The sequence below is a fragment of the Phyllostomus hastatus genome, unplaced genomic scaffold, assembly GCF_019186645.2.
Source record: "Phyllostomus hastatus isolate PE091 unplaced genomic scaffold, TTU_PhHast_1.1 phas_contig_62, whole genome shotgun sequence".
Classification (NCBI taxonomy): domain Eukaryota; kingdom Metazoa; phylum Chordata; class Mammalia; order Chiroptera; family Phyllostomidae; genus Phyllostomus; species Phyllostomus hastatus.
The window spans coordinates 19194472-19218057 of record NW_025333921.1 but is presented as its reverse complement, the minus strand read 5'-3'; the positions used below and the strand labels follow the sequence as shown (position 1 = coordinate 19218057).

At 50.2% G+C, this 23586-nt stretch overlaps 1 protein-coding gene and 1 non-coding gene across 11 annotated transcripts; one reads left to right on the top strand and one right to left on the bottom strand.

Moving 5' to 3' along the window:
• Positions 1 to 22649, bottom strand: PPCDC (phosphopantothenoylcysteine decarboxylase). Of its 10 annotated transcripts, none has more exons than XM_045848670.1 (7): positions 22474 to 22558; positions 20315 to 20532; positions 18849 to 19042; positions 5972 to 6067; positions 4728 to 4856; positions 1041 to 1209; positions 1 to 619 (listed from the first exon to the last, which is right to left on the bottom strand). In XM_045848670.1, exons 3-7 carry the CDS (start codon positions 19017 to 19019, stop codon positions 534 to 536), a joined length of 651 nt encoding a protein of 216 aa, XP_045704626.1. In that variant the 5' UTR covers positions 19020 to 19042; positions 20315 to 20532; positions 22474 to 22558; the 3' UTR covers positions 1 to 533. The 10 variants fall into 10 exon arrangements, with proteins under 10 accessions (XP_045704626.1, XP_045704627.1, XP_045704633.1 ...); XM_045848671.1 differs by having other exon boundaries at positions 20315 to 20367; positions 22474 to 22555; XM_045848677.1 differs by having other exon boundaries at positions 1114 to 1209; positions 20315 to 20367; positions 22374 to 22513.
• LOC123825369 lies at positions 16911 to 16973 on the top strand. The gene has a single exon (XR_006786904.1). It is a non-coding gene; the product is annotated as a small nucleolar RNA SNORD75 (small nucleolar RNA).
• Positions 22650 to 23586: the final 937 nt, after the last annotated feature.

The window sequence follows — 23586 nt, the reverse complement described above, 5'->3', positions numbered from 1 at the left end:
TTTCCCAAAAGGCCACTTTACTTTATTTCCCAGTACCCACATCTCACAGCATGGTCAGTGAGAAATCTCAGGGTCTTGCCAACTTGCAGGTCTTCCTGATTCTACGTGGCAGCTGGAGCTCCAAAGGCCTGGCAGGGACCCACCACCCTGGGGATCTCCAGCTGAGGCAGTTTCCAAAGGCAGTTTCTAGGCATGGTGTAGAATCAAAGTTGGTCAGTGCTCCTCAGGCCCCTTCCAGAGGCACAGGGACAATATGGCAGCTTGCTCCTCTGGCTTGCTGGGCTCATCCCAGGAAAAGGTGAGGAGGAGCTCCAGATAGCTGATGTCTCTTGGTTGAAAGAAGTTGAGTCCTGGGCTCTTGGTCCAATTTAGCCTGGGGCAAGTCAGACCCTTGGAGACTGCGGAGCAGGCCCAGGCCAGGTCCCTATTCAGCAAAGGAGAATTTCCACCATACTTGGCCAATGCCCACCTTCACTGACTCGGCCTGAAAACATACTGGGGACACACGGGGACACAGAGCAGAGATCCTCCGTTCAGCTCTGCTGGAAGTCGGCATGCTGGGAGAGGACTTCCTTCACTTTGTCCACAATGGTGCCCACCTCAGCCATGGCCCCCAGACCTAGGGAACAAAGTTCTGCTGTGGCCCTGCAGACTTAGGCAGGGTACAATCCCCCACTCCCAGCCCACACAGTGCTCCCCTGAGGTCTCCACCCACAGCTCAGTGCCTGAGAAGGCCAGGGCTGCATGAGCAAGACCCGTCACACCTTCTGAAACCCCTCTGGGTCAGGCCCCAGGAACAGTTACCACAGCTGTCAGGAAATGTGCATGGACTGTGTGTCTAGGATACCATACACCTTCCATAAACTATCTCATTTAATTCTAACAACTCTGAAGGGAAGGAATTATAATTTCCATCTTCCAGATGAGAAAGCCAGCCTCAGAGGAGAATGGTTTCTCCTAAGATCACAACAGACTAGGATCTGAACCCAGCGCTGACCCTGGGCCACGAGAACAAGAAGTGAACCTGGCCAGGTGCCCACCTTGGTCGCCACACACCAGCTTCTTAGCCACACAGGGTATCTCGATGTAGCCGAAGGCCTGGAGCTGACCCACCTGCTGCGCAGTGATCGGGTGCTCCCACATGGCGGTGTTCATCGCCGGGCAGAAGAGCAGGGGCTTGCTGCGGTCCCAGGCCCGGATGACACAGGTCTGTGAAGGAGGGGAAGGGAGGGGGTGCCTGCTGCCCTGCCTGCCAGCCCTTCCCATTCCTACACACCATCCTCTGGGCCATAACCAGCCTCGGTGTTCTGATAACTGGGGGCTGCTGTCTACGGGGAGCTTTCTCAGGTCCCCCAGGGGGTGGGGTTATGTCTCTTCTCCCCTCTCCACCTCCCCACAGGCTCTGGCACAGGGCCCAGAAGGTGCTTTACCAGCCACCTCCAAGCAGACCTCCCCACCTATACAGGCAGGTCTCCCTGTGTCCAAGCACAAGGCTTCTCCACAGCCAGCCACACCTCACAGACAGAAGCAACCCTGGTAGCAGAAGGCCAGCTCTGTAGTTACCCACAAAGCTAAGCACCAGACAGCTCAGCAGGTAGCACCCAAGCACCGACTCTACTTCAAGGCCAATTAAAGCTGACAACAAAAACATCTTACAAGTGACAAAGACCCTCTCAGGTATATGCTCCATGAACCCCCCGCTGCAACCCTGTAAGAAGGTGCTGTCCGTCTCACACATGGGGGAGCTGTACTCCCCAGGGGTGAGCAGTTGCTCAAAGTCACACATCCAGACAATGACCCGGAACATGAGGCTTTGCACAGCCTTCACTGCACCTCACAGCCTCACCACCTCCTGATCGCCAGGCCTCCCATCTGGTCACAGGTTGGAGTCGCTGTGAAAGGAAGTCCTTAGCATTGTGGGCTTTGAAGTCACATAGACCTGGTTTCAAATCCTGGCTGAGTTATCTACTATTACTAGCTGTGAGAATTTGGACAAATTAGTTAATGCCAAGAGTTGGTTTCCTCTTACAAAAGCCCCCCTCACTAGGTATTTGTGAGGATTGGGTGTGAAAATACTTAAAGCTCTTCACACTGAGCCTGGCAAGAAGTACAGGCTCCAGAAACAGTAGCTCCTATGAATATTATGGCCCGGGCTCCCTGGGTCAAAGGCCGCCTGGGGCATAAATAAGCTCTAGGGCCCCCGGGAGTATGCTCCTCCGTGCTGACTACTCCAGGCACCTTCTCCTGGACTGCTGGCCCCTCGGGGAGACAAGCCAACACACCTCCTTCCTAAAGTGGAACCTGTCTGGGAACAGAGAGGGGAGTCCATGGAACAGTGAAATGAAGAGGCCAGGACCAATGCCACCCTTCTCAGTACCCCTGCCCTTTCCTGGGGACAGGAAGGAAGCAGGACAGCGCACAGCCTCAGGATCTGGCCTTTACTCAGTGCCAGACACCAGCTTTTGTTTCCCACCAAGACCTCTCAGCTCAGCAGCCGGACTATGAGTAGACAGTTTCAGTCATACTTCCTCTTGGCCCTGTGCCACCTGTTGCTTCTGCAGAAGTCATGAGCATACCTAGAAGAGCTCTCTGACTGCATGCGGGGTGGGGTGTGGGCTGGGCTGGGGTTTCTATGTGTCCTCAAAACAAAGCACGCTGACCAGAGCAGAAACCCAAACCTCCCGTGTCCGGTACCTCTCTAGCTCTGCCCACCTCGTCTCGAAGCTCAGGGCTTCCTGGACAAACCACAGTTCATCCGACCCTTCTGACAACAAGAGGCCCAAAGATGACTTTAGTTCCCATGGTCACTTCTGTTTGGCCAATGCTATATTCAGCACCTTAGGCTCTGCCCCTGGGAATGTGCTTTGGTGGAGAAAAGGCCTCGCTCCTGATCAGAGAACCAGCTCCTAGCTAGACTGGTGACCCAGGAAATTCACCTTCTCTTTCTGGATATGCTTGGCTGTTTAGCACCAAGAAGGGGCCAAGGACTGAGTAGGCCAAAAGACAGGTGAGATGTCAAAGGCCCAGAGGCCGGTGTACAGATTCACACCCAGCACACTGCTCTAGCAGCACCCTAAGTTCTGGTCACTGGACAGGAAGGAGGGAAGTAGCAGGGCAAGCTTCTTTTCAGGGATATAGAGAGAAAACATCTATTGAGAGAGGACAGAGCCACAGAGCAAGGTGATACTTGAAACATTGTGAGATTTGCAATTTCTTGAAATATTTGCCTTTAAGTGAAACCCTTTGAGGAAAATGGTCTGGGAACTAGTCTTGAAATCACATTCTACTGCTCAGTCAACTCAGGAGGAGGGAACCCCCAAGATTCCAAGGCGCGGTGGCAGCTTTGAAGAAAAAAGGGAAGCCGAACTAAGGAGGGAGGAGGGAGCCTTTGGAGAGCGGCCCAGAGCAGGGCTTAACTCCTAGAGGCTGGTGTGCTTTGCCACACTGGCCAGCTGCTGACCAGCAGTGGGAGGACCGGAGATTTGGTGACACAGTGCTGGCCACATACAACTGTGACACAGTTGAGTGAATGTGGCAGGAGACTCCCGGGTTGCAGCTGCTCTGTCAGCCCTGACACCAGCCCATCTGAGCCTTCCTGATCACACTGCCCCAGGCTCACCCGTCTCTGCACACCCCACCCTGCCAGTGGTCACGCCATCTGTGTGCTGCTCTTCTTCAAAGGATGCTCAAAGCACTAGATTCTTCCGAAAGTGCCTTAAGTGCCATCAACAAGCATAGGAGGAAACTAACCTATCTAACCCCCCAAAATATTGACTCAGCTTAGTTATTCACTTCTTCACCATATTAAACTCTGAAAAACTCCCAGCTGTTTGTTAAAATAAGATTCTCAAACACACACTAAGAATTTACTGAACACTTACTGTATGCTCAGCACCGTGCAAGGTGGTGACTCTATTGTCAAAAGACTGGCTGGGGGCATTCAAGACTGGGCCACACACGAGATCATACTTCCTAGGATGCATGGGTGACCAAAACCCTCTCCTTGCAGCCTGTGAGCTCCCTCTGTCTGGATGTTCCCCAGCATGGGGTCCAGTTCATGGCAGGTAAAAGCTCCATGAATGAGAAAGTAATAAAGCAGAAGGAGGAGGGGGGAGATCGAGCCTAACTCTTTGCAGGATGATCAAGTACAAGAAGGCTCTTAAAGGACAACAGCTTCCTGGAGGTCTATCAGTCTCCACTTAGCACAGATGAACGTGTGTTCCTCTCCTCCACTGTCCATCAGCTCACACTCCTGCCCTGTCTTTCTTCTTGCGTCCCCTCCAAGTTTCCCATGATACACAGGAAACCCACACCTCCGCCTGTGGCTAAAGCTACAGTAGAGAAAAGTGTGTGAGAAACCCATGAGGAAGCAAATCGGGTCCCCATGTGGATATGCAGAGCCCACTGAGAAAGCAAGCAATGGGGGAGAGCCGGGGGGCTGGGCAGGGAACCAACAGAACGGCAGCCCACGAATGAAGGACAAAGGGCAGGTGAGAGGCAGACGGCCCCAGAGAGTACATGCAAGTCGAGTCCATTTAGGAGGGCCACATCTTCTGCCCACTTGCCAGACCACAGGTGAGATGGGTGGGAGGCAGGAGATAGTGTTCTGAGCAAACTGGACCACCACAAAAGGATGTCAAGGCAACAACCTTGTGCAAAGGCGGTCTGGAGCTCATTAAATCAGGAGCAAGGCCCAGGGAAAGAGGAGGGCACAGGGAGTCACTCACAAGCAAATTGTCACAGATGCCACTGGCCACCTTCCCCAGAGTGTTGGCATCAAGAGGAGCCACCAGCAAAAGATCCGCCCACCTCCGCAGGTCAATGTGGAGAACTGGGTCAGATCGGTGCTTCCACATCTGGCAGAGAAAGAAATGGGGTCACTGGGCTGGCCAAGCTCTATGTGGAGGGAGGGAGATGGGGACAACACAGGTAGAGGACACTAAGTCAGGAACCTGAGGAAGACCACCTGAGCAACCCCTGACCAAGTCCACTGCCACTCCCCCCCGCAGCTAAAGCGGTAAGAGCACTGGCTGTAGAGCCAACAGCCTGAGAGAAACCAGGCCTGAGGAAACAAATGCCTCTCGTCTTTCCAAGATATTCCCTTTATGGTTTGGTTTTCAAGAGAACTGACATCTGGTGGGGAGCTCCTCCCCTGAGGCGGATGCTTGGGTCGTCCAAGCCAGTGGACAGAAAGAAATGTCTGGAGCAGTGAGAAATGGGGGAGGGGAGGAGTTGGGGAAGACAGACCAATCAAAAATGTTCTAGGTTGAGCCCTGGCTGCTGTGGCTCAGGGGATTGAGCGTGGGCCTGCGAACCAAAGAGTTGCTGGTTATTCTCAGTCTAGGGCACACGCCTGGGTTGCAGGCCAGGTGCCCAGCTGGGGGGTGCATAGGAGGCAACCACACATTGATCTTTCTCTCCCCCTCTTTCTCCCTCCCTTCTCCTCTCTCTAAACACAAATAAATAAAACCTTTATAAAAAGAGAGAGATAAAAAGCTTAAAAACAACAAAAAAGAAATGTTCCAGTCTGTATTTAAAAATTCCTGGCTGGGCATCCCTATGAAGCCCGCACTCAGTATCTGGTGAATTAGCCAGTGCCCACCCTTCTGCGAGAGAGAAGCAGCAGAGCCCAGTGGTTGTGGGAATGAGGCACTCTGGACAGCCCTGCCACTGGGAGCCATGTGCACAAGGGTGACGGGAACAGAGCCCTTCTGTGGTTTCATCAGCCCAGATAAGCACAAGGACACTCAACCTCAGGCACAGAGCCAGAGCTAAGCTCTGCCTGGTGTGGGAGGAGACTACAGGCCTCCCACAGGCCAGAGCTAGACAGATGTTTTCCTCATCATCTCTGCCCCAAGGGCCCTGACTGCTGACTTGAGCCTGGCCTGTCTGCTCCGGACAGCAGGACTATGGGCTACAGGAGGACAGTCCTGTTCTGACGGAATGCAGCCCTGGGGCCCCCAGCACTGACCTCCCATTCATCTGCGTCGCTGTAGAGGGTAACAGGAATGTCCTGGGGGCTGTAGAAATGTTTGGCTCTCTCAGTTGTAACCACTGCCACTTCCAGCTGTCACCAAGAAAAAGCAGGGGTGTGAGGGTGGAGGGGAGAAACTGTTACCAGAGCCGCTCCTGGAGGCACGTGGGGCCAGGCCAAGCAAGTGTTCTCTTCACAGCCTGGCTGCGGAAAGGACTTCCCTGGTGGTTTGCATAGCTACTTCCACTGTCACCCGAAGGTCAGGTCCCACCAGGTGTGGCTGTCTCACTTCCCTATCTATGGGGTTACAGAGGAATAAATAATGAGTCACCAACTGCCCCATGTTTATAATGCTGCAGGCCCGCCACTCAGGTGGAGTGATGCGAGAGACAGAGCCAGGTGGGAAGGGGACGCAGGACAAGAGGACCCCAGAGGCCGTGGCAGGCAGAAGGGGCCATCCCAAGGAGGCTCACAGGTTCGGAGCTCTGGACCACATAAGCCCTGCCCTCTGCAGGCCAAGGCTCTGAGAGCTGGGCCCAGCGTGTGGCATCTGCACCATACCCCAGAGAGGGCAGGCAGAGTCCGGTCTCACACTTCTAGGGACAAGGACCCGTGGGCTCAGGCCGCAGACAGGCTCCGGGAAAACCAGACCCATGTGCCCTATACTCTCAGCGCCAGAACAAAGTTTACCTTCACACTACTCATTTACTAGATAAGTTAGTAATGCAAACAAGGGGGATGGTTAAGGTGCTTAACAGAATGATGATTGTGAGAAACAGCACATGGTAGTGAGAATGGCACTAGACCAGAGTTAGCTGGCAGGGTAAAGGGACCCAGAAGAGGTGGCTGAAAGGGGAGGGAAGTGGGAAATCACACCTCTGGGGGACATTTGTCCAGGAGGGAGAACTGTCATGGGTGACACGGAGAGAACCATGGACTAGCCAGAGCAGGGGTCATGGGTGGCAGTGTCCGTCTGCCAGATCCAGTCTGCAGACATGATGTTTGGCCTGCATGGGGCTATAAACGTTTTTGAGCCAATATATACAAATTGAGAGGTTTTCTTGAAAAACTGCAAGCTCTGGCACTGCTGGACCCACATTCCTACTGATAATGACTCAGTGGCCTTGAGTAACGGCTGCCTTTTTGGATGGGGTGTGCCTGTGCCCATTCGACCTAGTCCCCAGCCCTCCCTACCTCCCCAAGGCCCCCTCTCCTCCTTTCTTCCCTGCCTCTTATAGGACAGTATTCTGCGCAGCACTTAAGAGCAAAGCAGGAAGTAGAAGTCTCAGAAAGGCAGCTTACAAAAGAACTTGAGAAGGTCAGCTGTTTCCAGTTCTACTCGAAAGCTCCTGGACTTGTCCATGCCCCCTCTCACTCCCCCTAAGAAACTACCACCCTTGGAACTTGCCCAAAACCTCTGAGACCTTTTTTTAAAGGTTGTTTAAATCAAACTCCCATTGAGCACTGGAGTCTCCTCTAGAACAGCCCTGAACAAGCCTTGTCTAGTTCTGAACAAGATGGCAAACGGACGGAGCGCACGTCCCTCCGCTGCACAGCCAAGGGACCAGCACGGGTGGGGAGCAGAGGCGGGCAGGATGGCGCGGAGACTCGTGAGACACAGACAGTGACAGGGGAGGGTATGGGACACAGTGAGTTGGAGGTAGCTGTAAGAATAGTATTTAACTTTAAAATGAGCAGAGAAAATTCAATCCATACAATAAAGGACAGGAAAGGCAAAAAAAGAAGCAAGGAACACATGGCAGGCATAAAGCATTAAATAAGATGGCAGAAGTCCTAACAGAATAGTAATTATAGTAAATATATGATGGGTTAGACTCCCTGATCAAAATTCAGACTCTCATAGTGGATGTTTTTAAATCCATAAATCACATCAAAATGTGTCTAAACAGACATATTCAAAACAAAAGGATATGTTTAGGTTAAGTGAAAGAATAAGCTTTCAGTTAAATAAGGTGGATTAAACTCTGCTCCCTCCCAGAAGCCCACTGAAGTAAGAGTGAAGGGTTTCTGTAAACAGCATGAACCACCTAGAGCAAAGAGAAGAGCACAAAACCCAAAACAAAACAACACAAAACAAAATGCAGTTAACATATGTAAACACATTTTTGGTAGATGGAAGTGGAAAGAGGTATTAGCACATCCAATCAGATCAGATTAGACAAGATCAGGTGCTGTTTTGTTTTTAATGAACATAAAAAAGAACTCTTGGAAATTAAAATTATAAATAGTGAAATCAAAAACTCAATATAAGTCACCCTGGCAAGTGTGGCTCTGTGGGTTGGGCATCATCCTATGTGCTGAAAGGTTGCCGGTTTGATTCCTGGTCAGGTCATACACCTGGGCTGCAGGTTTGGTCCCCAGTTAGGGTGTGTTCACAAGGCAGCTGATCGATGTTTCTCTCCCTCTCTTTCTCCATCCCTTCCCCTCTCTCTACAATCAATAAAAGAAAAATAAAACTCTATAAGTTTAGAAAAATCATCCAGAAAGTAGAACAGAAAGATAAAGAGATAGATAATAGCAGGGAAGGTGAAAAAAATCAGATCAACTCCAGAGTTCCATGAGTTCCAAAATGAGAGAACAGAAAAATAGAAGGGAGAAAACTACAAAAGAAATGGAATGAAATTTCTCAGAACTGAAGAACTGAGAGGTCAGGGATTCTTCTGCATGTATGAGCCTGGGTATCCCAGTTCAGGCTCAGGGAACCTGGAGTATCACATCCCTGGAACCTTCTGAATGTCTGTCAATGCCTGCACCCACACCGACTCTTCTGGAGGCTACATCCTGCTGCTGACATATATGTAGTTTGCAATCAGCACAAATTCAAAAGAGTTCTCTTACCCATGTCCCTACTAAGCCACAAGCCCTAGACTGTGCCTGCGCCATTAACCTTTCTGGTCTCAAATGCAGTTTCTCACTTTTACCTGGTAAAGTCCAGCTTTCCAGAGTTGGCCCATGGAGAGCTCTGAGATCTCAATCCTGTTCCGCCTGGCCTGTTCTCAAGCACCACCACCATCAGTAGAGCCCTGAGACACGAATTCAAATCATGGACAGCACAAGATCCAGAGCAGAGCCCTTCCATAAGGTGCACTGGCTGGGGATGAGCGTGGGGAAGAATCCTTCCCAAGCAGAGTCTTTCACTGGCTACAAACAAGCTGACGGCATCACCAGGTGGCCAGGAAGCTGGCCACTCAGCTTCCTAAGCTGAGTCCTAAGATTACATCAAAACCTTACCTAAATCCCAAAATACTTTGTCTAATACTGAAAAAAAACAAACGAACTAAAATTGATATACCTTATTCCCAGTGAGCACAATCAAGCCCAGGGACAACCATTTCCTAAGTGCTAAAAGTTTCATCCAATAGTAACCTGTGGAGCCCACCCCCTCCATCTTTTTGATGAACGGGCATTAGTCACCTACAGCCTCCAGCCCCTCTGCTGCCTCCCACACATCCTGTAGGTCACCAACTATACCCTCAGCACCCCAAGGCAGAACTCACCAAGGTCATGAGATAAATTACTCAACTTGGGGCTCATGTTCCTCCTACCACCATTTGTCCTACTTTTTCAAGCTTGAAAGAAAAGATGCAAACAAAACAGGACTCAAGTCCCTCTGGCTTCTTTCTGTTCAGCTTACGCTGCGCCACTGGCCTCCAACAGCAGGCACTGCTCGTCGTTCTTCTTGGTCGTCCTGAGTTTCACCACAAGCTCCGGCTCACTCTGGACCATCTGCTACCTTCATCTTTAATTACATGTCCTTCTTTCCATCTGTTTTCCAACTTCCTTCAACAGGGGTTTTTTATGCACTCATATCAGCTTCTAGTCACTGCCTTATTTCCCCATGGGTACCACTGTTTTATTTCTAAGAGCTTCCCAGCCATCTTGAGTAATTTGCCACTTAAGAACGTCCCGTTCATCTCTTCTATTCTGAAACTTAGAAAAGCTGCTTCCTAAAGACCTAGTTCCCCTACTCTCCCTAGCTCCCAAACTGCCTGCCAGGTTTCAAGATGAAGACTGTGCATGAGGCCAGGCCTCAGAAGCATTCCTTTGGCAATGGCTCTGCTTAGGGGCTCTCTCCTCTCTCACTGCTCTACCCTTTCTGTCCCTCTATGGTCCCCTCAGGGTCTCAGGGCCTTTGTTCCTCCTGGCCCTGGCCCCTGGAAGGTTCCAACAAGGGGTCCAGGTAGGGCTCCCACCCTGGGCATCAGCCCCTGCTTGAGATCTTCCCTCTAAGCCCCTCTCCCAGTCTCTCAATTGATAGCTCTCTGGCTACCTTCCCAGGGCACTTAGTTGTTAGGGAGCTTCCTGGGGTCCCTGTCTTTACCTGAAGAGTAATGTGAAAAGTATGTGATGGCCACATCTTCCCAGTGTCCCTATCCTGACCCCACTGAAGTAGCCACCTCTCCTTGGAAGTGACCCTGACTCCAGTGCTGTCCAGCAGGCCTAGGCCAGTTTTTCTGGTTTTAGAAGGATGTCACTTGATCTGATTCACCAACTCCATGGCCTTTGTTCTTTCATTTTCATTCACTCTGCCAAAAAGTCCTGGGAGCCAAAGGCTGGGCCCTGAGTTTGCCACATTTAAAAAAAAAAAAAAAAAACAAGTTGTGCTACCTTCTGAGATACTAAACTACTCAGACTATTCACTCATTCATCCTGACCTTTCTCCCAGCCTATGCCAAGGAGTCCTGGCAGGACAGAAAACTCCTGAGGGCAAGAACCTTCCTTGACTTTCTCTTACACACTCCTGGGCCCTGGTAAAAGCAGGGCTGGGCATTTAAACAATCCCCCACATACTCCATAGTCCCTGAAAGGCAATTCTGTGCATAGTCCCCTGGCAGACCACTGCAACAATCTTAATGTCCCATATTTTTAAACTGAGTCTCTCTGTGTGGTGTGGCCAGGGCTTGGCCAGACCCTGTTATAAGGGCTGCCTACATTCTGCCTAGCATTTATAGTGATATCTTCCTCAAACCAAGTGGCAAGTCTGGTTTCCTCTTCTCTGCTGAAGGGACACCAGCAATCCTACCTGGAGTTCCTGGAGTCAGGGAAGGGAAATGAAAACAGAATGTGGAGTGAAACCTCCTCTTCTACTTTAGGCCTCCGTCTGGCCCACGCTATTTCTGGGGCAGATTATGAAACCTGTGAAGAAGTACTTTCTTAGCCCCCGGATGAGACAAACCCCACAACTTGAATTTCTACCTCTAACCCCATCTCTGGCCTCTACCCACGATAACCATGATAGTAGCACCCCCTCCCCAAGTTATGACAACTAGAAATGTCTCTGGACATTGTCCAATATCCCCTGGAAAGCAAAATCACCTGCTCCATAGAATTACGTAACAAAACTCTCTGCAGGGATGAAAATGTGTTACATCCGAGCTGCCCCGTGTGGCAGCCACAAGCCACATTTGGCTACTGAGCACCTGAGGTATGAGTGGTATGACTACAGAACTGAATTTTGGTTTCATTTAATTTTAATAATTTAAATTTAAATTTGAATATGGCAAATGGCTACCATATTGAATAGCAACACTCTGGCACATACAAGTGAAGAAAACCCCAACTGGGAGCCCCAGCTGAGCAGCTGGAAGACAGCAAGTGTTTCTTGTAAAGTGTGTGATGAAGGCGGCACAGACCGACGAGGATTCCAGAGGAAGTACCAGCCAGGACTTAACCCGCCGCAAGGCAAGGAGCCCTGAGCTTTGGTGGCTCAGGGCTCTGGGCTGGCACACATAACAGAGGCTCCTGACACTGGGCTGACAATAGTGACACTGGCGGTGCCCAGGGCCTGGGGTCCAGCCAAGAAGCTGATGTGAAGCTGAGCATGGGCTGCTGGTGGGAGGTACACTCTAGGAAAAAGGAGCCTTGGTGCCCAGGACAGTCAGCACATGGCGAGGGAAGCTATGGAGGAGGCAGCATCACTAACAAATCCCCAAAGGGTTTCTGGTTGACTGACTGGGTGTCCCAGTGGTTCATAATGATGTCTCAACTGGCAAACATTTACTAAGCCTACTATGCACATAGGGGCCAGAGCTACTGAGAAACAGGAACTGCCCCTTAGTAAGGGCTCAGTTTAACAGATGGGTGGATATATATATATATCCCTGACCATAAAGCAAGACAGACCAGGCAAGAATCCACAAGTTTCTGGAGATTCTCGTCTTCACAGCAGTGGCTAGCTTGAGCAGAGAAGAGAATGCCCAGGCTCGAGACATGAGCTCCGCAAGCTCACTCACTGATAGGAGGCAGGAAACCTTGCCTCGAGCCCTAGTTCCGCACACTCACTAGCTGGGGGATCTCAAGCAAATCCCCCTTCCTCTCTAGCCCCAGTTTCCCCTTCTGAGCCATGAACCATTAGGACCACATGGCCTCCAGTGGCCCATCCAGCCCACTGTGTCATTCCAACCCTCTTGTGACCCTTGCTGTTTCTTACCAGGCTTCACCTCCAAACGGGCCCCCTGGGGGAGCTGGTGTTCTGGTTGCATCAGCCTTTCCAGCCACTCAAGCAGGACCACGCTGCTAATCCCTCTGTGCCCTTCCCCAGCAGGAGAAAACTCTCAACAATGAAACCAGAGAGACAGACTGCACAAGTTCTCCATGGGGACTTTATTCTGGGGTATCAAGGAAGGCCTCTGACATCAGGACCCTTTGGCCTGGCACTGGCTGCCCTTGACCAGCTGGATGAAGAGTTCATTTCCTAGAGGTAGAGGCCCGGGAGGAAGGGGCCAGCCTAGCCAACAGAGCCCTGAGTAACTTGCCGCACTGCAGATGAACGGACCAGTTTCCATGGCAGGAGCACAGAGGAGGCAGGCGGCCCCCGCCTGGAAAGAAAGGAAAACCTCAAACCAGGCCTTGCTCCTCCTACTTGCCTTTCCTCCATGAACATTTAAAAAACCCACAAAACAAAGTTACAAATGATGTTCCATAACACCCCCACCAAAAGTCCCAACTGACTTTAAAAAGAAAGTAAACATACAGAGAGGGCGGAAAAGTAAAACTGAACAGAACTATACACAATGAAAAATGCAAGGCTCCCATCCTCCCCCATCTCTCTACCAAGGTAAACACCTCCGGGGGCAAAGTGCAGGCAGAAACTCAGATGTGAGCATAAGAAGGCATCATGCCACATGCGTGGGTGGCACACTTTTCCTATAAAGTTCCAGGTGTTATTTTAGACTTTGTCACAACTACTCAACTCTGCGGCAGTGAGATTGTAGTCACTGGCAACGCATACGTGAGTGAACGTGACTATATCAATAAAACATTATGGACCCTGACATCTGAATTTCATATACTTTTGTGTGTCTTCTTTTGACTTTTCTGGTTAACCATTTAAAAATTAAAAACTATACTTAGCTCACAGGCCATCAACAAGGGGCCCCAAGACCAGATCTGGCCCGTGGGCCGCAGTGTGTTAAATGCCGCATCTTGCTCACGCATGTACATCATAAGGGTTGTCCCACATCAGCACAGAGATCCAGCCACTCATTCTTCTGAACCATCACCACGGGATCCGCTGAGAGGCTGGACCATCACTGCACAACACCTCCATATTGTTGGACATTTTGTTTCCTGTTTTGGTTTTGGTTTGAAATTATAAACAATGCTATCATCAATATCCTTCTACATATAAATGTTTATAAATATACCACACAGGGCTCAGTCCTACAGGTGAATCAAGGGCTGTCAACATTTGTAATTTCTTTAGTGGATAATGCCACATAGCCCTCCAGAGAAGCAGAATTTACTTCATACTACATAGGAGTGAAGCACTGTTTCCCTCGTCCTGATGGCTCGGAATGTCCTGATGGGCATTCTAAAAATGTATCCTTCTCTAAACCCAGAGATTGCCAGCTCCCTCCATGGGAGATTTTCTCTACCTTTAGAAATCCCCTTCTGGCCCTCAGCCCTGCTTGGCAAAGCTAGAGGTGTCTGTCTTCTCCTCCCAAGTGAGAAAAGTGCCAACCGAAGGGCAGAAATGACTGAGCTCAGACTAACTGCGGCCCAGTTACATGACAATTATGGAACTGCAAAACTCCCTGAAGCTCCTTCCCTCCGAGACCTTCTCTCAGGCTGCCTTTGAGTCCTAGTCCTTTGTGCCCTCACATCTAGAATCTTCTACCACTAGCGCCAGAGAGGTCTTAGAGATAGGTCACTTGAGTGCCTTCTTTTCATTCATTGCATGGATTAAGAAAACTGAGGCCATAAATAAGAACCGACTTGCCCAAGGTCCCAGAGTGAGAAATCCTCTACGTTCAGCTGCCTGTCTCAAGGCAGGGCTGGCCGCTGCTGTCCAACCTCCCCCGTCCTGCATCAAGGCTCCAAGGCTTCTATACTGGCTGTACTCCTCCCAACTGCTGGTATGTGAGTCTTGAGGTCAAATCTACCCCTCTCTGTTGCCCCCTCACAATCTCCCTGGTCTGGCTCTAGCTCAGTAGCTCTGCTAGGATGCCTGGATGCAGGTGAATTAGGGATAATTATGAACCAGGTCTGCATAACCACCCAACTCCCTGTAGCCCACACCAGTTTCTTGTTTGCTAGTCAAAATCGAGGTATACCAAAGGGAGCCTTGGCATGTGAACCCATGACTTAGCCAAAGAGCTGAGAAGGACTGCTTCAAGGGACAAAGACTGCTTCTGGTGGGGTGATGCAGAAATGGGGAGACCAGTGCCACCAGGGAGTGTGGGGAAGTGCTGGGGGAAGGTCACTACCTCCAGGCCAACAAGAGGCAGGCCAGGGGTCCTCCTTATTTATTAACACCTCACGAGGGCCCCAGCAAGCAAACCCAGGTTTTTTGAGGAGCTGTCGACCTACATGAATATGGGTCCTCCACTTGAGCAGGTGGACTGTGGCTCCCATGACTCTTCCCACAGAAGCTGTCTCGCCATCCCCAACACCCACACCACACGGCTGGCCCAGAGGGCGTGACAAGGGGAAAGAGGGTGAAAGACAGGAAACAAACATTGTGAAGCACTTCCATGTGCCAGGAACTGTGCCCAGTTTTTGACACAAGATGGCAAACTGTTTCACCTGTGTCCCCTCCCTCAGCCTTGAGAAGAGCCCAAGGGGATAGGTGGGAGTAGTCATCCTAATTTTAAACCAGAAGAAGCAGGCTCTGAGAGGCTAAGTCAGAACACTCTTCCTCCCAGGTCAGTGCCTTTCTGGCTACTTGATTTTCCACTTCAACTCCAGCCAGAGAAGAACTGAGTCCTGTTCCAGGCTTTTTAGTCTGTCCCTCAGTAGACCAGGCTAAAGACCCTGGAGTAGCTGGAGAGCCTCCCTGCTCCAGGCCACCCTTTCCTCACACCCCCATGAATGCGGCTGCGGCTGCATGGGATGGCAGGAAGCCCGGAGCTGCCATTTCCCTCGGCTCTGAAGCTGCCCATCTGTTTCCTGGGATAGGACTCCCCACCCCCACCCACCCCGAGTCCGGAAATTCACTTGCTCTGGGGCTATGGGAAAAGGGAACCGCATGACTCCCTCCCTCCCCAGAGGGCAGTGGCAGAGGCTGTCACAGCTGCAACCCCTTCCAGGCCTCCTACCATCAAGGCTCTAGCTGGCCAGGTCCTACCAACAGTTCTGGGCACAAGAGGGGTGGCAGACCCCAGGTGTCCCTGCCCCAATAGCACCAGAGCCCAGCCTCAGAGCAGCCATGAGACTCTTTTTCCTTTGGCCTAACTGGCATCCCTGCTGCTTGCTTTACTGCTTGTCCCAGCCTGGCGCAGGGGGTGTAGTGGCAGTGAAGTGAGGGACTGACTTTCAGGGTAGAAGTTTGTGGAAAGTAAAAATAGTGAAAGATTTTCCAGCCCCTGCCTGGAATCCCAATATGGTCATCTGCAGGTGAGCACTGCCCCCTGCTGGACATATCGGTACATGCACCTGTGCTACCCTGTATCACATGCTGTGCAGATAACAAGGAAAAAGGACCACCTGAGCCCCAGCGGCTTAACACTACCCCACAAAACTAGTGTCCAACAAAACGAGCAGCGTCAAAAGTGCAGCTGATGGTTCCACATCTTGATTGAAACTCTCTCCTTGACCAAACTCCAGTGAGGTTCCTGTGAGCCACTTTTTCGATTAGACCCATCTTTGAGCCTTGTCCTCAAAAGCAAGAATCCTGTTAAGATGGTTTATCCAGAAGCTCCCACTCTGATACCTGACTGGCCTGGATATCTCCTCAGGCTTCCCATTCCCCGACATCCCCCAGACGATGTCTGATCACCCTGCCTGCCTTCACCGAGACTCCTGTTGGGGGAGAACCCCTTTTACTGCTGATGTCTCTGCCTGGCAATCTCCATACACGGACCTCCATGCTGCTCCTTGGCTATAAATCCCACTTTCCCTTGTTGTGTTCAAATTAAGCGCAGTTCTGTACTAAGGTCTCTCTTCCCTGATTGCAACAGCTTTCCTGAATAAATTGTTTTTACCACTTTAATACATCAAATGAGTTTTAAAAGGGAAAAAACCTGGTCCACAGCCCAGGCATGGGCCCTCACCGGGAATCGAACTAGCAACCTTTCAGTTTGTGGGACAATGCCCAACTCACTAAGCTACACCAGTCCAGTCAAGGCTTTCTTTATTTATTTATAAGGAATCCCAAAACATGTCAGCATGGTAGGTATTAAAATCTCTATTTCACAAATGAGGAAATTTGCCCAAGGTCATGCAGCTAGCAAAGGGCACAGCAAGGATTTCAACACAATTGTATCTAAACAACTATCCTAATTGATTCACAACCAGTGTAGGAGGGCTGCCTCCAGGTTGGAGGTTCAGGGTTGTGAGATTCCCAGGTCTGCAGCCTGACAATCTAGGCACTCCATAACTACCACCAAACTTCTGAGTAGTACACTTCCGTGCATGTCCTCTTCCAGCGATTCAACGGCCTTTGTTGACCTTAGTGAAATGTATACTGTCTTTAAGCCTGTGATGGTTTAAGAGTAGTGGACAGAAGGGATTTCTAAAAAAATTCTATTCTGTGGCTTAAATATTTATGACATTAATTTTTTAAAAGATTTTATTTATTTATTTCTAGAGAAGGAAGGGAGGGAGAAAGAAACATCAATATGCGGTTGCTGAGGGCCATGGCCTGCAACCCAGGCATGTGCCCTGACTGGGAATCGAACCTGCGATGCTTTGGTTTGCAGCCCGAGCTCAATCCACTGAACTACGCCAGCCAGGGTGACATTAATGTTTAATGTGGCTGCACAGTACGTTTCATTGGGTGTTCTTGGTGTCCGCTTTCCGGTTCTGTGCCGAAGGAAGGAGAACAGCAGCTGCAGCCCTACAGCACGAGCGTCACTCCTGCCCTGGGCAGACAGGCACTAAAATGAACCAACTGGAAATCGGAATGGTGGACTTGACTCTTTGACATGTCCGGACTGGCTTTAATTTTATTTATTTATTTATTTATTTTTGCTATGGGATACACATTTTCATCTATAGATGGCATACTTGGGGTGCAAATTTTGGAGACATTTAAAATAAAGGTGTGAACACTTGGGCTGGCTACAAGGCCTGCAGCAAAGAGTTTTGAGCAAAGGCAGACCTGTTACCCTGAAGATTTCCAGGCATTTATGACAGCATTCATGCGGGTGATGGACCAAGTTGAAAGGCAGCTAGATGGATGCTCATGGGATAGAAGATGAATAACTTTAACTTTTAATAAATTTTATAAAGCAAAAATAAATAAATAAATAAATAAATACTCACTCTCTGGGGGGGGGAGCATAGCCAAGTGGGCTGACATAGGTAGGCCAAGAAGGCATCTACACAAACTCTGTGTGCAGAGTTTGGAAAGGCACACAGGGTAGTACAGCCTGCAAGGACTGGCCAAAGGAAAGGCCATCAGGGCGGAGTGCGGGACAGAGGGAGGCCCACAGACCAGTGAAGGGTACCAGATGAGGAAGTGGGTTACTACCTGCTGGCTTTCACACTGTTTAAAGCCTTGAGCTCTTCCCACAGAAGAATCTGACCCCAATATATAAAACTGATCAAAGTTGAGATGTTCTGGCTAAGGGCAGAGGGGCTAAAGCCCTCACCCTGCAAACACTGCAGTGGCCCCTGGGCATCTCTGAACAGTTGGCAAAGCAAAGTTTAAATCAGAGTTGTGCATGATGCATTTGGGCTGATAGGACAGCCACGGTGTTCAAGGAGGGAGAACAGAGCCACGGTGCACAAGGTGGAGTGAAAGGGGCCCAAGGTAGCCCCAAGGTAGCAAAGGGGCACTAGGAACTTGCTGCATTTCTCTGCCTAGCCCTCCTGCCACCCAGGACCTCAGGGAATCTCAGGGTCAACATATGGAAACCCATCCCTCCATTTACCAGAGCGTCACTTTCCCAGTCTTCCCTTAAGCTCTGACCATACTATCTAATCCAGCTCCTGGTTATACTGGCACACTGGTCTGTCTCCTGTGTTCTCTTCATACCAATGCACACAGAAGACTTCCACAATTAAGAAAAAGAAAATCCTGCCCTGGCTGGCATAGCTCAGTGGATTGAGCGCAGGCTGCGAACCAAAGTGTCGCAGGTTCGACTCCCAGTCAGGGCACATACCTGGGTTGCAGGCCATGGCCCCCAGCAACCGCACATTGATGTTTCTCTCTCTCTCTCTCTCTCTCTCTCTCTCTCTCTCTCTCTCTCTCTCCCTCCCTTCCCTCTCTAAAAATAAATAAAATCTTTTTTAAAAATCTCAAATGTTTAACAAAACTATGGTTTAAACTAAATAAAGACAAGTTACACTTACAAAAAAAAAAAAAAGAAAAAGAAAACCCTGTGCCCTATACAAAAATGAGCTGGCCACAGAAACAGCACTTCTCTAGCACCAGGGGCTGCTGTTCTTGTCTAGTAAAGATACTCACGCCAGGAATGTCCAAAAGCCTTGACACCAGGAGAGGCAACTTCAGGGCTGCGACACTCCCCGTGACACCCACAAGAACATGGAGTCGTCTCTCTGCCAAGGGTGACGCCCTTGGTTCCAGGTGGGGTCTGGTGGCTTCCAGTCCTGGAAGCCTGCCAGAACTGGGCTCCATAATGCTCTGTCAGGATTTAGAATCTAAAAGCAAAAAAGGGGTGTCCACTTCATTCATACATTCAAACAAAACAATAGACCTGGGGCCAGTGGCTGGGATTCCTGACTGATCAGCAGCCCTAGCCTCTGGGAGCACAGTCTGATAAGAAGGCCAGACACCCTCAGCATGCATGGGTCCATTACAAGGTAACGTGGCCAGTACTGTGAGGAAGGTCTACACCAGGAGCTGTGGCTGCCCAGGAGTACATGTCTGAGGAAGTCAGACACCAAAACTTTGACATTCAGGTTGAACCCTAAAGGACAAGTAAGTTTTCCAGAGAGAAAAGGAAGTAATTTTGCAAGAAGGCGCAATCTTGCAAAGGTGAAGAGGCCTAAAGGAGGGTGGCAGGATTGGTGAACAGGGAGTAAGCAGCCTAGTGGTGAGGATAAAGTGTGATGGAGGCAGGTGGGGAGGTAAGGCTGCAGTCAGGTTAGGGTTAATGTCGAGGGCGGTGAGGGCAAGGGTGAGTTTCCATTTTAGGAAGATGGTGCTGGTGCTGGTGACAGTGTGAGGGGGCCTGTTGGTGGCAAGCCTGGAGAAGCAGGGTAAGGAGCTACTGCCATGGGCCAGGCGGACTGACTGAAGGGAGTGGCAGAGACTGTGAGGTGGAGCCCTCAGCAACAAAGGGGCAGGGGTGTGGGTTCTTCAGGGAGCTGAGATTTGCCTCTCTGTCCCTGTCCCTACAGATCAGACTGGGTACCACTCTACAAATCCAAGCTCATAAAGAGACAAGCATAAAGGGATGTAAGCCACCCCATGACACCAGTTGCTTGGTTTATTCCTCTGGCCCTCAGACGTGCTGGAAGTGAGTGCCCATGATAACATGACAGATGGACACACCAAAACCTACATTCTCTAGGCTGGGCCAGCAAGACGTACTACATCAGCAACAATGACTAAGGACCAATTACATCTAGCACTGGGCAGTGGAACCGTGGAAGACAGACACTGCCTTCAGGGAATCTGTAGGTGAATTGGGAAGACAGGAGCCACACCTGAAATTTAAGATGGGTCCTTCTCTGGGATGCACAATCTTGGTAATCATTGATTCAATTTGTTCATCAGTTTCCTTGCCTCTTCCTCTCTACTCCCCCTGCCCCCCACCCCCAGCAGCAAGCTCCCTGAATGTGTGGCCAAGTCAAATTGCCAACCACCAGGTGCCTGGTGGGTACTCTCTCAAGCAGGGTGGGGTTGAGGACAGACATCTGGCCTGTGAATCAGGAGCCCTGGGCCCTCACCACAATTGTGCTCCTAACCTGGTATGTGTCCTTGGCCCAGGGTACTTCCCTCTCTGGACCGGTCTCTCCATCTGAAAACGCAGAGGTAGGACTAGCTGAACTCTGAAACTTCTTCTAGAAGAAACCTTCTGAGTCAATGCAGGAAAGACAATGGTAATGGCTTTCTCTACTAGAGGGTCCCAGAAGATGCACTCAAAATGGCAGAGTCAGCAGGAGAGGGGACACCAAAGTAGACCCTGAGGAGGAAATGCCTGTGAGTTGCCCAATGGCTACCTCTGTGCTTGGGCACCCATAGGGGCCTCCTGTTCACCTACAAGCCCCTTGGCTCCCTAGGGCCTCTTGCCCAGTATTTGTTTTCAAGACTCAAGTACACAGCCTTATGAGCTGAGGATCATGTTTGGGTACATTATCCCACTATCTGGAAGGGTCTCCCACAGGCCCAGGACCTTCTGAGCAAGGGTTAAACACAGTCCAGTTCCCTTGAGCAAGACTCCCCCCAAAATACCATTTGCCAATGATCTCAATCTCTGCTCTCTACCAGGGCTCCAGTCAAGGCCCTGCTTGCCCAGAGCAGAACTGTGTCTGTTCCAGGGCCTGTTAGCAAGTGCTAAGATCTGAAGGGCCTATCACCCAGGTTCTTCCCAGAACTAATCAGCAGGCTGATTAGCCCCCATAGTAGATGATGGAGGCACATTCCTGCTTGTCCAGTGAAAACTACTGGCCAGATCTCAAACTTTGACCCAGTCCTATCCCAGCCAACTGGTGCTAGGACAGAGATTCCAGCAAAACCAGAAGGTGAATTTCACCTCTGCAGCCCCTGAACCTCCACATCAAGCTGATATCATTCCTAAGGAGCAGGCTACTGAAAGCAATCAGTTAAAATTGGGACAGGGATCCATGCGGGTGACTTCAACTATGACCCACAGTAGGTGGGACAGCCCAACATTTACTACTTAGCCTACTGAGCAATCTTTGCTAAGGACCCCAAACTACCCACCTTTCTAGAAAAGTTGAGGGGGAGGGTATTTGTATTTGAGGAACAGAAAGTGGGTAATTTAACCAACATTTGAAAGCAAGGTCCAATCAATACATTCTGACAGTACCATGGAGAGTTCTGGTAGTTCTTTATGTTCACAAAAGATAAAATCCCAAACTAGTAAGCCTTTTACTCTATCCAGTTCCTGTTAGAACCACCTATTTGCACAGCCAAGGTAGCTGTAGATAGCACCTCATCTCCTAGGGCTCTGCTGTACTCACAGGGAACTCCTGAGCTGCAGAAAGAGTTGGCAGGCAGAGGTTATAGGACTGAAGGCTGTGATTACTGAGCCTCAGGTTCCCAGGACACAAAACATGCAGGTAAGCCGCAGACAGAAAAATGGCAGCTTCTGGGAAAACCCTTGCTTCCCAGACACTACTACTTCCCCCATGAGAATCTCTCCTGCCCATTGTCTGGCAGGGGCCTCCAATACTTCAAAAAATACCATGAAGTTTTTCTCTGACAAAATTTGGCTTCACTCTAATTTTTAAATGACAGTCAGTATTTTTAGGCAATCTATGGGATAACTGCAACATCCCAGAACTCCCCTTTTTCTGTGTCACCAACATTGAAAAGATAGTAGTTTTTACTTTGGACAGTCTGTATTCTTTTTTGGAAGCAAGATCACGTTTGGGGGGCTTTTGTTTGTTTTGTTTTTGTTTGTTGTTAGTTTTTTGTTCTTTGGGTTTGTTTATTTGTTTGTTTTGGCAATAGGTTAAGTGTGGGGAACTGCCAGGGCCACCTTTCAAACTAGATTAAACAGCAGTGGACAATCTCCGAGCAGCACAAAGCAGATACAAGAGTGCAAGACATTACAAACTACCCACTCTAGGCTCCAGCCGGGCGGGAACAGGTCCGTAACGCTCCCACCCCTTGGGCACAGAAAGGAAAGTGAAGTCCCTACGTGCTCCACAGCCCCTATACACACAGAGTCGCCGACCCCCAGCGCGTGCAGAGCCTCACAGATAGGGAAGTGAGGTCCCTCTCTCTTTCTCTCACACACTCACACACACGCGCTCACACACACAGCCGCAGACTCACAGTGACAAGGGAAGCTTTTCCGGTCTCCCTCCCGCTCCGCCACGAGGACCCAGCCTCCAACCCCTCAAGCTCCAAGTCCCCTTGGACTCCTCAACCTCACCAAGGGCGTCTCGGGACCTTCCCCAAATAACGCAGTATCTCTGCTGCCTTTTGCGCTGATGCTGATTGGCACGCGAACTCACCAGAGCACCGGCAGCCCACATGTCGCTCAGCCTTCTGGGAGTTGTAGTCCACTTCTCTGCCTTGTGGTAGTTGTAGTCAACTCAAAGGAATTCCGCCTCGAACCCTGGCCGCTGTTACTGGCTTTTCTGGTGCTCTCACCTAGGCTTCGCCTAATTGTCTGGCCTCCTCAGCCCACACCCCCATTCCACACATAAACACTACTCATCCTTGGGGTGTTTAATACTGAATACTTCTGTTTTAAGTGCAGGGGTTAGTTACAAAGATGAACCAGACACATCGCATCCCTGCTCTTGAGATGAAGGACAGAAAATTACAGAATAATGTCCTCCTTGAAGAAGCACAGGGGCATAAACAGCTACAGGCAGGGAATCCCTCTGAGCAGTCGGAAAGGGTGAATCCCGAATGATGAGCAAGAGCTTAGAATACCAAAACAGCAGTCCAGCCCTGACCTGTGTGGCTCAGTTGATTGGGCATCGTCCTGCAAGTCGTCAGTCGATACCTCGTCAAGGTTCATGTCTATAGGTTGTGGGTTCCTCCCGTCAGTGCGAACGACAGGCAACCAATGGTTGTTTCTCTCTCACATCTATGTTTCTCTCCCTTTCTCCTTCCCTTTCTTTCCCTCTCTCAAATTAATTAAAAGTGGAAAAAATTTTAAAAACAAAACAAAAGAACCCAGCAGTCCAGATGGAGGGTGTGGCATCAGCAACAGGAAGGTATCCGGGTGCACTTCACAGCCTTCCTTATTCTTCAGCACTGAACCCTGGAACTCCCTGTGCTTGTTGAGGCTGCTCAATCAGCTGCCAGCCCATCATGAGAACTGAGTGAAGCCACCTGTGCTTTTCCCCTCCCCTAGTAGGGCAGGACCAACCCACCCCTCACCCACTAATCAAGCCCTCTACTCCCTCCTGAGGAACTACTCTTCCTAATCGGAAGGAGACCTCTGTGGCCATTTCGAGGCCTACTGATGGCTGCCTCAGAAAAAAAAACCACACAGAGGTGAATTCTGGACTCTGGGAATGACAGGCTATAC

Coding starts and splice junctions, on each gene's coding strand:
- PPCDC (XM_045848675.1), bottom strand. CDS start 19,019: ATGGAGCCCAGTTCTGGCAGGCTTCCAGGACTGGAAGCCACCAGACCC. Junction 6,068..18,848: donor GGCTTTTGGACATTCCTGGC/GTGAGTATCTTT, acceptor TCTTGGTGACAG/CTGGAAGTGGCAGTGGTTAC. Junction 1,210..4,727: donor GCATCTGTGACAATTTGCTT/GTGAGTGACTCC, acceptor CCTCCTTCACAG/ACCTGTGTCATCCGGGCCTG.